Genomic DNA, 15,670 nt, shown 5'->3' with positions numbered 1-15,670 from the left:
CTCTCCTCCCCTACTTCATACATCTCTGAAAAGAGTGGGCATGATTTAACAAAGTATCAGTCGAAGACAGTTATTACAATGACTATAGATTGTAGTGCCTGAACATTGTAATCATTCCCAAAAATCGTGAAAAAAGCACATTTTTGCCACGAAACTATTACTCTTTATTGTCGAAGGTTTTTTTAGCTTTCAATTTTAGTTTTTGGTCTCTCTCTCTCATTCAATCACTCTCTCTCTTTCATGCTCTCTTTTTATCAAGTTAGCCAAGTATAGCTCTGGTAACGGAAGTACACAAAATAAGAGGAACGATATTTGTCAGTTCAGCAAAAGTTCAATATTTAATTTTTTGGCTGCATCAAATCATATGCTTGTCTTGCTCATCAACATTTTCCATAAATACTTTAATATGATACTACCTAGTGTAAACTAAAGTGAGTATAAACATCCTTTACATCCTACTTCACTATATTGATCTGACATCTGTACTAACTACATAAACCAAGATTATTAAAAGTACTTTTTGTGTATATAAAATAAGATGTTTAAACAAAATAAATGATCCACAATTAGATACATATGCTCGTGTTGACAACTGAAAGATTAAAAAAATAATTAATTACTATATTTATATATTAAGACACTTTTAAAACATGTCATATCATCTCTTTGCTATTACTTTAATACTTTCTTATTTATCCTCAATAATTGGGATATACTTACACGACTGAATGTTTTACCACAGTATCTTTACAGTGTGCTTTAACTTATTTAACTAAAGTAAGTGATCCAAACACCTCCTCCACCACCTAATTGGGGAAACGAACTTTTTAAATAGTGTATGATCTTCAAACGTAGATGAAAAATTAAAACGCTGTGCTGCTTTATTTTGACAGCTTGTGACGGAAGTGTAATCCTTTATGCTAATCAGCTTGACGCGGCAGAGCATTGATAAAGCTGCGCCGCGGCAGGGGGGTGTCGGTGAACATACATGCTGCCTCCGCTCCGTCTGGTCCTCCGAGTGCCCTGTGCAACAAAAGAAAGAAACTTTAGGACCGAAGGAAAAATAAATAAACTAGCACAGTGATTTAACGGAGACAAACAAGGGACCATTCAATTCACCACTTCTAACATTCCCACTGTTAAAGTGGTAATATCTCCAACGAGTAAAAAGAAAGTTGTAGAACAAAATGTGGAGCGGCTATTAATTAGTGTTAGCTAATGCGAAGTTACTTTTAACGTTTGTTACCACATTTAAAAAGACACAGTGCTGCAGGCACGGGGAATGGACCCCCAGTTATTGTGCTGTGAAGGGGACAGGCCTGTCGTCCGGAGGGCCTACCGGGACTCCAACCTGTTGAATGACCGGGTCCTGAACGCTCTGCTGCGGGCTGAAGACAAGTACCTCCCCGCTGCCAACTACTTCAAATGCGTTCAGAGAGAAATAGTCCCGTGCATGAGGAGGATAGTGGCTACCTGGATGTTGGAGGTGAGTTAACTCAGATACATGATGGTGGGTGAGAGACAGTGGCGTTCACAGACCTGGGAATTTAAACTTCCTCTGCAGAGTTCACTTTTAAGAAGCCTTCATCTCCATTAAAAGTATGTAACCTGTAACCACTCTGCTCACTACCCACTCTGCTGATGGTAAGAAGGGGGAGAGAGGAAGAAAGGGTGCAAATCAGCCTATGCGTTTTTTTATTGTATTGCTTAGACAATTTAAAATGCAGTAATGAAAAAAAAAAGCAGCAATTAGGGATTTCCCCTGGTGTTTCCTAAAAGCGTTTTAAATGCTGTTAAATTAGTAACTTACTGGACTTGCGAATACTTCAAACTCCATTGGTAGAATTGTTGATACTGGTCCACAATAAATTAAAGAGGCTGTTATAAGGCAAAAATGCTCTGCCTTTCGTTGGCTAGTGATTTTTAACAGATAATAAATAAGACTAAAGTTCCCATAGCTTCCATACACTACGTCTTCACTTGCCTACAATAACTACTTCCATGCTCACATGCCAGTTAAACTTAACGCAGTAGGAAGAAAACCAAGATCCACAAATAATGCATACTAATATGTCCTCAAAAGACTTTAAATATCGTTTTTTTTACATTTTGTAAGTTGTTTCGAGCTGCCATTCTCTGCAGACCACGCGATGCCTTTGTGTTGGGGGGTGAACGTGAGGAAGTTTAAAGGGCTCAGGTTTGACCTCTTCAGGCTCCATGTTGGTCCTCAGGGCTACAGTAACATGCTCTATGTGTAGATCCTACAGTAACTGGGACTCATACTGTATGTGCATAACTATTATTGTAATGCATTGCCCGTTGTCTTTTTGCATAAAGCTGTTGAGCCTAAGTTGTTGTATTGCAACCAAACCATTATCTGAGAGGGACATGGTTTCTTGTGTTTTCTTGAACTACTGACAAAATCCTTTCGGCCATATCGAATAAAAGAAGAAGAATAGAATAGGGAGGAATGAAACCCTCTTTAATGGTCACTCATGCACAGCACACACAGTGAAATGTGGTCTCTGCTTTAACCCATCCTAGTACCAGGAGTCTAGTACTGAGCTATTGTACAGCGCCCGGGGAGCAATGGGAGTGAGGGGGGAAGGGGGATGTCCGGTGCCTTGCTCAAGGGCACCACGGCAGGGCAGGAGGTGAACTGGGACCTCTCCAAGTAGCAGTCCACACTCCATATTTTAGGTCTGGTCGGGGACTTGAACCAGTCCAAGCCCCTACTGACTGTGCCACTAATCTAAAAAAGATTCTAATACAATCTCTCTTTCTCTTTTTGCCAAGAGGTTATAGTTAAGGACATGAAACCAAGATTTGCAAAACATTCTCACTTTAATGAAACTGAATTGATAATTTACTTTAATCATTGATTATCAAAATTGTGATTTTATTAATATTTTCCAATATTTTTTTCTGGTAATTTTAGTTATTTTGTTCTTATTGTCATGGCATAAATAAATCACCTATACCTTAATACGCACAGTTGAATCCCTGTTAACATGATTCATGTTCTTTGCGATACCTTAAACATTTAACATTTTATATCCATTCCATTTTTCCCTTTTAATTGGAATTGTATTTTTGGCAGCAAACTGTTGGAAACAGCATCATCTCAAACAGGATTCCCTCCATCTTAGAAAGGATTCACGCTGAACTTGTGAAACGTGTGATTCACAATGTCTTTATTCAGATAATTATACTCTTAGTGTTGTTTGAAACTGACACCAGTGGTCTTTTCTGCAGATGTGATATCGATAATCCTCACTCATGGACATCATGGAAGTCATGATAACGCTTGGCCAGATATTGCAGTGGTAGCCCTCTGTGGATCAAAGTGAATTCTTCTTATGAGCTAAATAAGAAACAGTGTTTAATGGCAGTGTGTCTGGTCTGTGTGTGCAGGTCTGTGAGGAGCAGAAGTGTGAGGAGGAGGTCTTCCCTCTGGCGATGAACTACATGGACCGCTTCCTGTCTGTGGAACCCACCAAGAAGAGCCACCTGCAGCAGCTGGGGGCCGTCTGCATGTTCCTGGCATCCAAACTGAAGGAGACAATGCCACTCAGTGCCGAGAAACTCTGCATCTACACCGACAACTCCATCACAACCACCCAGCTGCTGGTAGGTCCCCATCACAGCACAGCACTTTGGGCTTCGGTCAAGTAGTCAAACCGCATTTACACTGAGCGGTGTTTTGATTGTGTGACACCTGGAGGTTAAAGATGTGTGTCTGCTGTGGGAAAACTAGACATGTTCCTCATGGACTACTAAAAGCGCTTCTAGATACCCCGTGCGTTCTCATGGTGTTGTTTATGGCAGGCAACTTGGAAGACCGGAACAAAGATATTACCTCATTACCAATGCTTGATTAAAAAACGGCTGACTGGTGGGTCACTTTTAAAGTTACGGCTGCAAGGCCTCCTTTCCTAAAGAATGGTCCTGGGTGTCTTGTGCAAAAATGCCACTTAGATACTTCTGGGTCATTTCCTTCCGTTAAGAACCTTCCTAAGCCAAAAAGATTAGTCCTCCACAAAGCTAGTCTTAGTGGGGATACAATAGGCAAAGCTCATAAGTATATCACTTATTTCCCTATGTCTGGCATCAGGCCCTCCGTCTGTCCGTCTGAACGATTTCTTCGATCCAGACATTTCCTCGTCTTATTATTGTCCCAGGGGTAAAGCTTCTAAAATGTTTAGTCATCTCTAGGCCGATTCTTGAAGCTCCACCACCAAGATACATTACCCAGTGACCAACACTCCATCATGGTCCCCAGAGGAGGCTCCCTAATGGGTTTTGATGACCCCTGACCTTCCTTGTTCACCTTAAAGCCAAAGATCCCCACATGGAGACCGAACCCCTTCGTCCCCATCTCTGTTAATCCCTGCATCTGTCTGAGGGATCAAACTTGAACCTGTCCTTCTGTCCCTCTGTCCACACAGCAAATGGAGCTGCTGGTTCTGAATAAGCTGAAGTGGGACCTGGCTTCAGTGACCCCCCTTGACTTCCTCGACCACTTCCTGTCTCAGCTGGCTGTCAGGAGAGAGAACAGGCCCATCCTCAGGAAGCACGCTCAGACCTTCGTGGCTCTGTGTGCCACAGGTATGCATGGGGATATATTACATACGTCTCTTTTGACATCAGGACAAAGTGACAAATCAGTGTTCCCATTCGCTGTTGAGGCCGTCCTCATGTATTTCACAGTATTCTATATCTTTTTAAAACGTTGCAATTGCTTTACGTTAACACTGAAGAGATTGTTTTCTCTCAGCTGTGACACAGTTGTTAAATGGTTGTCTACCAATCGAAAAGGCTCCAAAGTAACCAAAACTCACAAAACATCTACAAAAAAATTGTATTAACTCAAAGAAAACTTAAAATCCTATATAAATCCTCGCATTACAGGGAAAGTAAATGGACAGATGACACAGTTGAAGTAGCAACCAATGAAACCCTTAAAATGGTATATCACACATTACAGTGATTGTCTCTTAGACAGCGTTACAGTCTGAGTTAGTAAAGAAGCAGCCAGTAACAACACAAATAAATGATTCATTACTGCTGCTGGTTCATGTTTTAATAATACTTTCATGAGGGAAATAGTGACGGAACATTACAACCTCTATCTATTATTCCAACTGGACTTCCTGGGTCACATTTAAATGTCTAAAATGCCGTTCCCTTTAAAACCACCTGCCCATGAACCCAGCCCCTGTGTTTGTTTTGTGTGACAGGCTTGGTGAGAAACAGATGACATATAACGAGATGGTGTCATTAGAATACAAAAAGCTGTAACTGTATGTCATTACAGTCACAGTGCCACCCAGCTGTTAATATACAGTCATTATCCAAGAGGTCAGCATCTCTTTTACAGACAGATTTTTAGTTTTCATCTACATTCATCTTCTTCTTTTTTTAAATATATATATATTTTTAAATGCTGTAGGTAGACCCCTGATATGCAAAAAGTAAATAATGTTTGCTTTTAATTCATGTATTGAAATAAAACCGAATTTCTAAAGTATACTATTCACTATAATTGTCTCTAGAATCCTGTGGGCCTTTATCTCCTGTATTTGCAGTTCAGGAGTTGGACATCTAGTTTGATTCAAATACTGTGAGTGCTACTACTCAATATATTCTATTGAAAGCATCATCTCTGCCAATAAGAGAGCAGATGTGTACTCTGCTTTGTGAGCTATACTATGCTCTTTACTAGCATTGCATTTGACATTGAAGTGAATGAACAGTATCGAAAAGTCACGGTTATATGACTTTTATCTGGTGGTACTTAGATTAAGCAACTGATTACTATTCTTCATATTAGTAATGTTAACATAATTCCTTTTTAAACTAACCCTCCAAACCCTGTGCATGGAATGGAGTTACAAAATGTTGTTATTGGTTGTCTATTGTTGTGTCGCTTGTTATTTAAAATGTGCCATATTAATGTTAAGTTCCATGGTGTTGCAGATGTGAAGTTTATTGCCAGCCCCCCCTCCATGATAGCAGCAGGCAGCATGGTGGCAGCGGTGGAGGGGCTCCAGATGAGGATGGTGGGCAACAGCTTGATGTCTCAGAAACTGACAGAGCAGCTGGCACAGACCATCAGGAGTGACCCGGTGGGTACACACACACACACACACACACACACACACACACACACACACACACACACACACACACACACACACACACACACACACACACACACACACACACACACACACACACACACACACACACACACACACACACACACACACAGAATGTCTGACTTTCCGCTAACCTGTCCTCTGTCCGCAGGACTGTCTCAGGGCGTGTCAGGAACAAATCGAGGTGCTGCTGGAAACCAGCCTCAGACTGGCACAACAACCCCAACACACAGTTGCCATGGAAACTAAGAACATCAGTGAGGAGCAGGACCTCTCAACGACACCAACAGATGTCCGGGACATCAACATCTGACTGAGTGACGGAGAGACAGGAGCAGGTGGAGCTGATGAAGTGGACAGAAACACATGGCTTTGTGTCACACGTGGAGTGTCAAAGGGAGCTGGACTCAACAGTGTTTGGAACTGTTTACATGAGGTCCAGTATGAACTGAGGTGGGACCTGAGGAGGCACTGACACCTTCAGGACATGAGAACCTTAACACTGTTACCAGCTGACTCAGAGAACAGGGGGCAGTCGGCTGCAGCCACCATTGTGTTGTTTTCAAGGCTGTCTGGACCCAGGCCGCATTTACAAAAGGAAAATAAAACCATATCACAGAGACTGAAAAGTGACTGTGGCGTTTAAATGCCTGTATCAAATGTGTTATTCATACAAAATGAGAAGAAGAATACAGATTTAGCTGGCGACACACCTCACTGACGGTGAAGCTCTCGTATGATCAAAAGGAAACTACGTGGGTTAACATCTTTTTAAATGTGCATCTTTACATAAGACTGGAACAGCAGGAAATAGCTGCCCTAAACAAGTCTATTCTGTATTCCTATACATAGAACCATACTGCCTTCTATAGCATGTCACATAAGGAGTGTGCCCTCAGCCACTTAAAGAGATCTTACTTGATTTTAAATATTCTAAGTCATAATATGATTTTTTTTTATTGTGTTTGATTACAAGTTTGATAAACATGGGTCCTGGTCAACATGTAAAGTGCTTACAGTATTGAGCTGTATGGTTTTGCTTCAAGACCATGTTCAAGACGCAAGACATGATGGTAAACATGAACATGATGATGTCATCATTAGTGAGGTTGAGGTTTCTAAATTGAGACCCAGAAAAGCTTATCTGTTTGTTTTTTGGCTGATAAAATGTACTTATGGAATGTGTTGAAACCGTTATTATATGTTATTACTGACTTGAACCACTGCTCTCAGTGTAGTGCACACCTTACACCACTAGAGGGAGCTCAGTGCATCTCCTGTGCATCAGAAGCAAAATACATTGAACAAAAACATGAAGACCAATTGTGTACACACACACACACACACACACACACACAGTAAGAAATCAGGTGTACTACTTTATTTGCTGGCTATATTTATTATTTCACATCACTTGACTTCACAGCTTAAAGGTGGGGTAGGTAATTTTGGAGAAACCAGCTCGAGTGCGCTAGAATTTGAAACTAGCCAAAAAATCTGCCCCTTCCTTCAGACTTCCTTACAGAGCCCCTCCTCCAACACACACAAACGCGCACATGACCAATGAGGGCACGAGATAAGTTTGTGCACAGATGGAAGGCTGACAGGCAGGTAGGCCATCCAGTTATTTTAGCCGGGCCGGCTAAAATTATTGGTCGTGCTTTTTACAGTACTACGGCTTCCACAGAGGACATTTTTTAATGGATTTATTGTCAAAGCATTTCATGTATTCATTGCTATCGGGATGTTAAGAGCATTCCATGGAATATAACATAAAGTGTTTCTGTAGTGAATTACGTACCCCACCTTTAAAGATGAGCTGTTCAGCTGCTGTATTAACATTTCATTCTGCTATGATAATTCTTTTTAAAAGGGTTATCCCTAATTTTAAGCTTTTATCACGTTAAGCCCGGTGTTGGTGCTATTGTTTTGTCTGTCCGTAAAGATGAATTAAAGGAAAACTGATACCACTGTTAAAGCCTGTTGTATGTTGTTTCTATATTTTTAAATGAATTCCCAAGGCAGTGCCTCTACAGAGCAGAGCGGTGCAGTGAGGACATATTTTTGTAGGCTGACCCAAAATGTAGCATAGCAAGGTCTCCATCGATTAAAAAGCAATGGGATTTTTCCATTAGATTTTGGAATATTGCAGAAAATAACATATTTTGCAAACATGATACTCATAAATGTTGTTCAGCAGGATAATCTCACAGATTAACAACACTTTTCCAAAAGTTGAAGGGGAAATGCAATCGGCAGAAGTAAATACCTAATGCAATGCTATGAAATGCATTAAACGCAGTCCGTGTTAAGCCACTACTTTTATAACATACAAACTTCGGACATTCACCGACTAAACTAATGTTTGATGTAATGACCATTAGTAGTCTCATTTAGAGCCTTGTTAGCAACCGCTGTTTATGAAGCTTCAGACATTCACCATGTGGTATTTATTGACGTATTTCATGTTTTAGAACATGTCTTAAACATATTTTAACCACATACCTTATTTCGAGACAAGGGAGTCAAGAAATGCTCAAACATTAACTCATTTTTGGGTTTAAGACTCGTTCCTGCAGAACCACGGTGACTTATGTCATGTAAGGTGTTGAGACATTATTAAAAAGAAGAAACAAAATTGGGACATTCATTACATTGATGGTTTTCACATAAAGGTGATTATTCCACAGTATTTCAAGAAAAGTGTTGTTATTTCCCAAGATCTGCACAGTCTGTATTGTGTCTGTGTGTGAGTGTGTGTGTGTGTGTGTGTGTGTGTGTGTGTGTGTGTGTGTTTGTGTTTTACAGGTTTTCTGTGAGTGTCTCACCTGAGCCCCCGGCCCCTGGGGGTCCCGGCAGCAGGCGTAGATGTGACCCTCCTCTCCGGGGGTCTCTCCCAGCTGTTTGACCAGCGCCAGCCCAATGCCTCGGTTGGCCCCCGTCACTAAAATGTTGCCTTTGAGTTTCTCTGACATGTTTCCTGATGGGGACGACGACTGTGACTTCAACACATGAGGTGAGGGAATATTCTGTATGAAGAATAGCTTCAAAGCAGGGCTGGATTCATCTGTCTCAGGCAAAGTACTGTTTGGTGTGTGGTATAATAAGAGAAACCAGCTGTGACGATCAGTTGCAGAGAGAGAGGGAACAGCAGTCCAATCTGACATTGTGATGATCCATCGGCCCGGAACTCCCCCTGCTGAACAATAATATGATGTGTAATATCTTTGCTCTTGTGAGGAATGAGTATTTTCCCAATTGTACTTTATATGTGCTGATGCTTATAGTTGTACTTAAGTAAGATTGTGAATGCATGATGTTTAACCGAGTATTTCTAACCAGTGATATTACTACCTTTACTGAAGTTAAAGACCAGTGTACTTTGTCTACTACTGATGGTGATAATGACGATAAATGGTAACACTTTGAACTCTTGCTCTTCACTGATTGTGGCGCCAGGTGCAAACTCACACTGTGAACATTTGGAAGCTCTTACGTAAAACGTATTAAAAAAAACTGAAAGACACATCTTTTATACAACGTTTAAATATTAGGGGGATGCAGTCCAAACAAATTGTGGAATATTGTCATGTTGTAATATTGTGTTATATTGAGAGGCGTGCAGCACACAATGGAGTCTCAGAATGTAGGCCTACCTGTACTACTACTACTACTACTACTATTACTACTGCTATTACTACTACTACTACTACTACTACTACTACTACTACTACTACTACTACTACTACTACTACTACTACTAATACTACAACTGCTGCTACTACTACTACTGCTACTACTACTACTACTCAGGGCCGCCCCTGGCCAACTTGCCCCCCCCGACAGGGTTGGTTTTTTTTGGAAGATTGACAGTTTTGTATTTATTCTTATCTAAAAACAGAAGGCCCATATGAGATTTCAAAAGTATTTTATTTTTAAACTCCTTAAGTTTTACATTCACTCAGTTATAATGTGGTAGTTATACGTAGTTTGTTTTAAATTCTTATTGATCACATTATATAGTACATATTTCTTAATTTAATCTCCAGTATATATGAATATGTTTGGTATATTTGTTATGGAGTGGCGAAGTCACGCCCATCTACTTCCGCCCCATGGGACCTTATTTCTGAAAAATTATGCATTGAAGTCAATGGAGAGAGAAAAAGTATCTTTCAATCCCGTTTGAATTGTGCCACAAATTACACATATGATGTTTGTCAATCTTAAAAAAATCATTGCCATGTCAAAAAAGTAAGTTTGTCTTAAAACTGTTGAAATATAAGACTATGAAAAATACGCAACTAGAAAGACTACAAATCCCAGAGTCGCGTGTAATAACGTTACACATTACACTCGTGTTACTCACCGAAACCTTGTAAAGCCGGTCCCGCATGCTTGCTCTTACGGAACCGACTAACTCCCCTTTTGTGTGTGTACAGTTCTCAACATGCCCTGACTTATAGTGATTTTCACCTCTTTTAATACTTTTCACTACATTCTGAAAGAAAGAGGTGAAATGTGCTTACGTGACGGCCATCTTGGTGGTGGTGACGTATGCAAGACCAGAGTTGACTTCATTGAGCACTTCATACAAAAAAATGTGTTACTTCAAAGTTTTACGAAACATTTTAATTTTTTTGACTTCAAAATGATCTTTTAAATTGAAAAACATCATATGTGTAATTCGTAGCACAATTCACACGGGATCAAAAGATAATGATTTTTCCGAAATAAGGTCCCATGGAGGTCCCCCGGAAGGGGAGGGACTTCGCCACTCTATTGACCGAGTAAGCGCTTTTATTTAGAAGGCAGTTTTTCCAGGCCTCTACTGTAATACAGGATATTCGTGCACCGCAATATAAGGTGCGGGCTGACTTGACTATGTTTTCAAAGTGGAGGCTGGCTTGACAGCAGTAAGGTTAAGCTGTCATTATTAGGCTGTTATGCACTGTTGGAGTGGTAAGCAGCAGGCCTATTGTTTGTGGATATTTGTGGAGTCAGGTGGTCCGTGAGTGTTTTTTCATTTGTGAAGTGGTCCTTGGTATGAAAAAGTTTGAGAAACACTGCGCTAGTGGATTGTCAAAGGGGGAGCCTCGATGCAGGGAAATTATACAGATGGCCAGTCCGCCCCTTGAAAAATGTTTATGCACACGTATTAATAATATATATTTTTTAAATGGATTTTTTTTTTAAATGGTTAAAAAAAAAAAAACACTCTCGGTCTCGCGACCCCCACTTTGGGAACCCCTGCCTTAATGCACTGTCAAAAGACCAAGCTATTGTCGAGGCATATCTGCAGTTTGCCCATTGGCAGCTTTTGGTTGGAATAAATCTGAGCACTCACTACTAGTACGACAGGTGTAGTTGGGTTAGCTGATAAGAAGACAAAGTCCATATATGTATACACGAGGGTGAGTCCTGAACACACCTACATCAGGTTCATGACCCACACAGCACGTTTAGTGTCAGTGTGAGCTGTGGATCAGGAAACATGTCAGAGAAACTCAAAGGCAACATTTTAGTGACGGGGGCCAACCGAGGCATTGGGCTGGCGCTGGTCAAACAGCTGGGAGAGACCCCCGGAGAGGAGGGTCACATCTACGCCTGCTGCCGGGACCCCCAGGGGCCGGGGGCTCAGGTGAGACACTCACAGAAAACCTGTAAAACACACACACACACACACACACACACACACACACACACACACACACACACACACACACACACACACACACACACACACACACACACACACACACACACACACACACACACACACACACACACACACACACACACACACACACATACACTGGAATGAAATCTGGAGCAACACATGTATCATTAGCAAGATTTTTTAAATTGTTATTTATAATGTGTTACTAATTATCATCTATCTCTAATGATTTGAAGGGATTGTTGATGAATAAGTAACCCTTTCAATAAATGATGAATTAGAGGGGGCTTTGAACAAAGTGTTAGATATACATTTTAACCTTCATATAACAAACTAAAAGCTATTATACTATACTTAAAGGGCTGAACCAAATTTGAATCTGGAAAATGCCGCTGCTGAACGAGCTAAGAGACAAAACTCATGGGTGTGACCATCCCGTGGACAGCTTCATTGTCCAGGGCTTATTGAAAGGATTAGGGAACTTTCAGAGACGTCCCTTGGTGATCGGGTGGTGCTTTAAAATGTTTCATCAAACGGCAGTCAACAACATTCCTTGCATTAGATTTGTACAAGACAAAAGAAAAGTAAATGTCTGTTGTGTTGCGACCAAATGTGTACATGTTGTGTTTGGAGTATATCTGTCTCCTATCTGTTCTCATCATGTATCTTTCTCTCATTGTCCCTGAAGGCCCTGAGAGAGCTCTCCACTCAGTGTCCTGGGAAGATCACTGTAGTCAAGCTAGGTAAACAATACACGTCCTCATGTATCTGTGAAATACCCAAAAACATTTATATACAAATATTGTATGTTGAAATATCAGGAAATAATGTCATAATATAATTTGTCAAAAATAAAATTGAAAAAGTGATAGTATAGTTTGATGAAAATATCATTTAAAAGGGATAGAACCGTATGTTAAAAAATATCTGAAAAATCGTTGAATACTTAAGAAAATAAAATAGTATGGCGAAATTAGAAAACAAACGAAACATTATTGTATGTCAAAAATATGTAATTCTTTTCATATTTTCAACAAAAATATTTTGGATGTACTATACTATGTATTTTTTGTGTCTAAAATAGACGAAGCAAAGTATATTGACAATATCATGTAAAACTGATAGTGTTGTGTATCAATACATATCAGAACAATATTCATAGTACAGCAATGAGCATGTATTAAAAAACCATAGTACACACACAGTATAAAAAAGACATATGTACGACGTATGTCGAAAATATGTAAATAAATATAGTATTTTGTAACTATAAGAAATAAAAATGACAGTTTCACCTGCCTCTTCATGTGCTTGGGTCATGTTTGTGTGAACATTTGTTTTAAATGTATTTATTTAAGAGGAGACACACATTCATTAACCTGAGCCCATCATGTAAAGGCTAATCTGCAGTCCCTGGCAGGCTGACGGCATTAAAGTAAGACAAACAAGAGCACATGAGCACAGATAATAGCAGCACATATTAAATCACATACACAATGAAAAGTCCTTATTATTCAAAACCAGGGACACACAACAGACACAAAAGCACATCCATCGGCAGAGATACAAGCTAATAGACTCAGGCAATTAGAAAAAACAACGATACAATCCACACTTAGTGACACAGGGTTACAATGTCAATAAACATTGTGTGTGTGTGTGTGTGTGTGTGTGTGTGTGTGTGTGTGTGTGTGTGTGTGTGTGTGTGTGTGTGTGTGTGTGTGTGTGTGTGTGTGTGTGTGTGTGTGTGTGTGTGTGTGTGTGTGTGTGTGTGTGTGTGTGTGTGTGTGTGTGTGTGTGTGTGTGTGTGTGTGTGTGTGTGTTTGAGCAGATGTATCAGATGTGGACAGCATCTCCTCTGCGGTCCAGACAGTGAGCAGGATCATCGGGGCCGGGGGGCTGAACCTCCTCATCAACAACGCTGCCATCAACAGACCCGAGACCCCCGCCCCCCTCTCTGCCTGCGGGAAGAAGGACATGATGGAGGCGTACGAAACAAATGTGGTCGGCCCGTTTCTCCTCGTGAAGGTAGGTCTGTGTCCTGGGGATCAGATGTGAGCGTGTGGTCATGATGAGAGTAGGAAACCACTGCAGGGTTTACACTGCTGGAAAGTACATTTACTACAGTACATCAGTAACAAATCTAGGTACTTGTACTTTATTTGAGTATTTTCCTTTTATACTACTTTATTCTTTGACTCCACTACATTTTGTAGGCAAATGTTGCATATTTATTTCACAGAATAAGTAACTAGCTTCTTTGTTGATTTAGATGATCAAATATACGTCGACTAATTAATGATCATATACTATAATAGGTTACCCGATTGAATATGAAACAATTTAAGTATTCATTTAGTGCAACAGTGAAGTGATTAACACATTATTACACTAATAATTATAATAAAAATTAAAATATGTGGTTCTTAAATATATAATGAGTACTTTTACTTTTGGTACCTAAAGTAGTTGTTGATGCTAATATTTTGTACTTTTACTTTAGTACAATTTTGAATGCAGAACTTTTACTTTCAGCTGAGTATTTTGACATTGTAGTTTTGCTTATTTCACTTAAGTAAATAATCGGAGTACTCCTTCCACTTCTGATTGTTTGCAACCTCTGACAGAAGATTGATTGTAGAAGAAGCTACACACCCTGATGATGACATCATCATGTATCTATGACAATCTAGTAAACAAAAGCGGAGACAAGAATGTCTTTCATTGCAGACTACAAACCAACCTGTTTCGCCTGCACCTTGGCCATTAAACCACACACACACACACACACACACACACACACACACACACACACACACACACACACACACACACACACACACACACACACACACACACACACACACACACACACACACACACACACACACACACACACACACACACACACACACACACACACACACACACACACACACACACACACACACACTCCTCTCTCTTCAGATGCTGCTCCCGCTCCTCCAGAAGGCTGCAGAGATGGACTCTACTGTGAAGGGTAATGCAGTGAAAACAGCCTGGAATACTTTGAGTTCTACACAAACACACGTTACGTTTGACATTGATCATAATAGAATAAACGTATTGTTGAACTCATATGTGCTGATTCAGGTGTTTGTCTCTCTGTGTATCAGGTGATAAGATGTCCTGCAGCAGGTCGGCCGTCGTCAACATCTCCACGCTCATCTCGTCCATAGAGAAATGTCCAGAAACATTCCCCATCGCACAGATGTACCCTTACAGGACAAGCAAGGTACCGTTTACATATACTTCATCTAAGTTTTAGATATTAAAAAAAAGTATTATTATACTTTCCCCTGAAATACCTGTGCCAGTCAATTTCCTTAAACAGCTGTTCACTGCAGATTTGATCAAATAAAGGAAGTTCAGTTGTTGGGGACTATTAATGTATCAATTAATATTGAAAATTATTCCTCATAGAGCTTATATTAAGGACACATTTGAGTTCCCTCTGTGTTACCATCTTACAATATCCAGTTTGTGTAATAAGCAGCATGTGAGGCTCAGGATAGGAAAGGCTAGTAATTAACTATTATAATTGTTTCAAACACCACAGAAGAAGCTACTTGTTACGCATTATAAAATGACTGAAACACAACTAAATCATAGAAATCACCATCCTAGAGAGCCACCCGCCATTACTGAGCAACATGAAGCATGTAACTGCTGCTAGCTGTAGCCCGAGGCTCTCTCTGTGGTGACTGAGGTTTGGAATGCGGTTGTTACAAACTGCTCATACTGTAGATCCAGCTGTAGCCCGAGGCACCAACATTTGACACAAGTTCAC

General features: G+C 40.3%; 2 protein-coding genes across 2 annotated transcripts; both read left to right on the top strand.

The window, feature by feature from the left end:
* Positions 1 to 960: 960 nt before the first annotated feature.
* On the top strand, positions 961 to 8,139 carry LOC307040233 (G1/S-specific cyclin-D1-like). Its single transcript, XM_079682879.1, has 5 exons — positions 961 to 1,486; positions 3,415 to 3,630; positions 4,449 to 4,608; positions 5,980 to 6,128; positions 6,313 to 8,139. Exons 1-5 carry the CDS (start codon positions 1,283 to 1,285, stop codon positions 6,472 to 6,474), a joined length of 891 nt encoding a protein of 296 aa, XP_079539005.1. The 5' UTR covers positions 961 to 1,282; the 3' UTR covers positions 6,475 to 8,139.
* Positions 8,140 to 11,005: 2,866 nt separating this feature from the next.
* Positions 11,006 to 15,163, top strand: LOC307041831 (uncharacterized protein). The gene is made up of 5 exons (XM_079685371.1): positions 11,006 to 11,802; positions 12,530 to 12,584; positions 13,673 to 13,869; positions 14,809 to 14,860; positions 14,997 to 15,163. Exons 1-5 carry the CDS (start codon positions 11,656 to 11,658, stop codon positions 15,146 to 15,148), a joined length of 603 nt encoding a protein of 200 aa, XP_079541497.1. The 5' UTR covers positions 11,006 to 11,655; the 3' UTR covers positions 15,149 to 15,163.
* The last annotated feature ends 507 nt before the right edge of the window (positions 15,164 to 15,670 follow it).

Source organism: Notothenia rossii (genome assembly GCF_949606895.1).
Source record: "Notothenia rossii genome assembly, chromosome: 5".
Classification (NCBI taxonomy): Eukaryota; Metazoa; Chordata; class Actinopteri; order Perciformes; family Nototheniidae; genus Notothenia; species Notothenia rossii.
Note: the sequence above shows the minus strand (reverse complement) of the source record. Positions and strands in the feature narration are given on the sequence as shown.

Bases quoted from the DNA above. Each gene is read 5' to 3' on its own strand.
- LOC307040233 (XM_079682879.1), top strand. From the start codon at position 1,283: ATGGACCCCCAGTTATTGTGCTGTGAAGGGGACAGGCCTGTCGTCCGG. The intron at 1,487-3,414 runs GTGAGTTAACTC...CTGTGTGTGCAG, and splicing joins TGGCTACCTGGATGTTGGAG to GTCTGTGAGGAGCAGAAGTG. The intron at 4,609-5,979 runs GTATGCATGGGG...ATGGTGTTGCAG, and splicing joins CGTGGCTCTGTGTGCCACAG to ATGTGAAGTTTATTGCCAGC.
- LOC307041831 (XM_079685371.1), top strand. From the start codon at position 11,656: ATGTCAGAGAAACTCAAAGGCAACATTTTAGTGACGGGGGCCAACCGA. The intron at 13,870-14,808 runs GTAGGTCTGTGT...CTCTCTCTTCAG, and splicing joins GCCCGTTTCTCCTCGTGAAG to ATGCTGCTCCCGCTCCTCCA. The intron at 14,861-14,996 runs GTAATGCAGTGA...TCTGTGTATCAG, and splicing joins GATGGACTCTACTGTGAAGG to GTGATAAGATGTCCTGCAGC.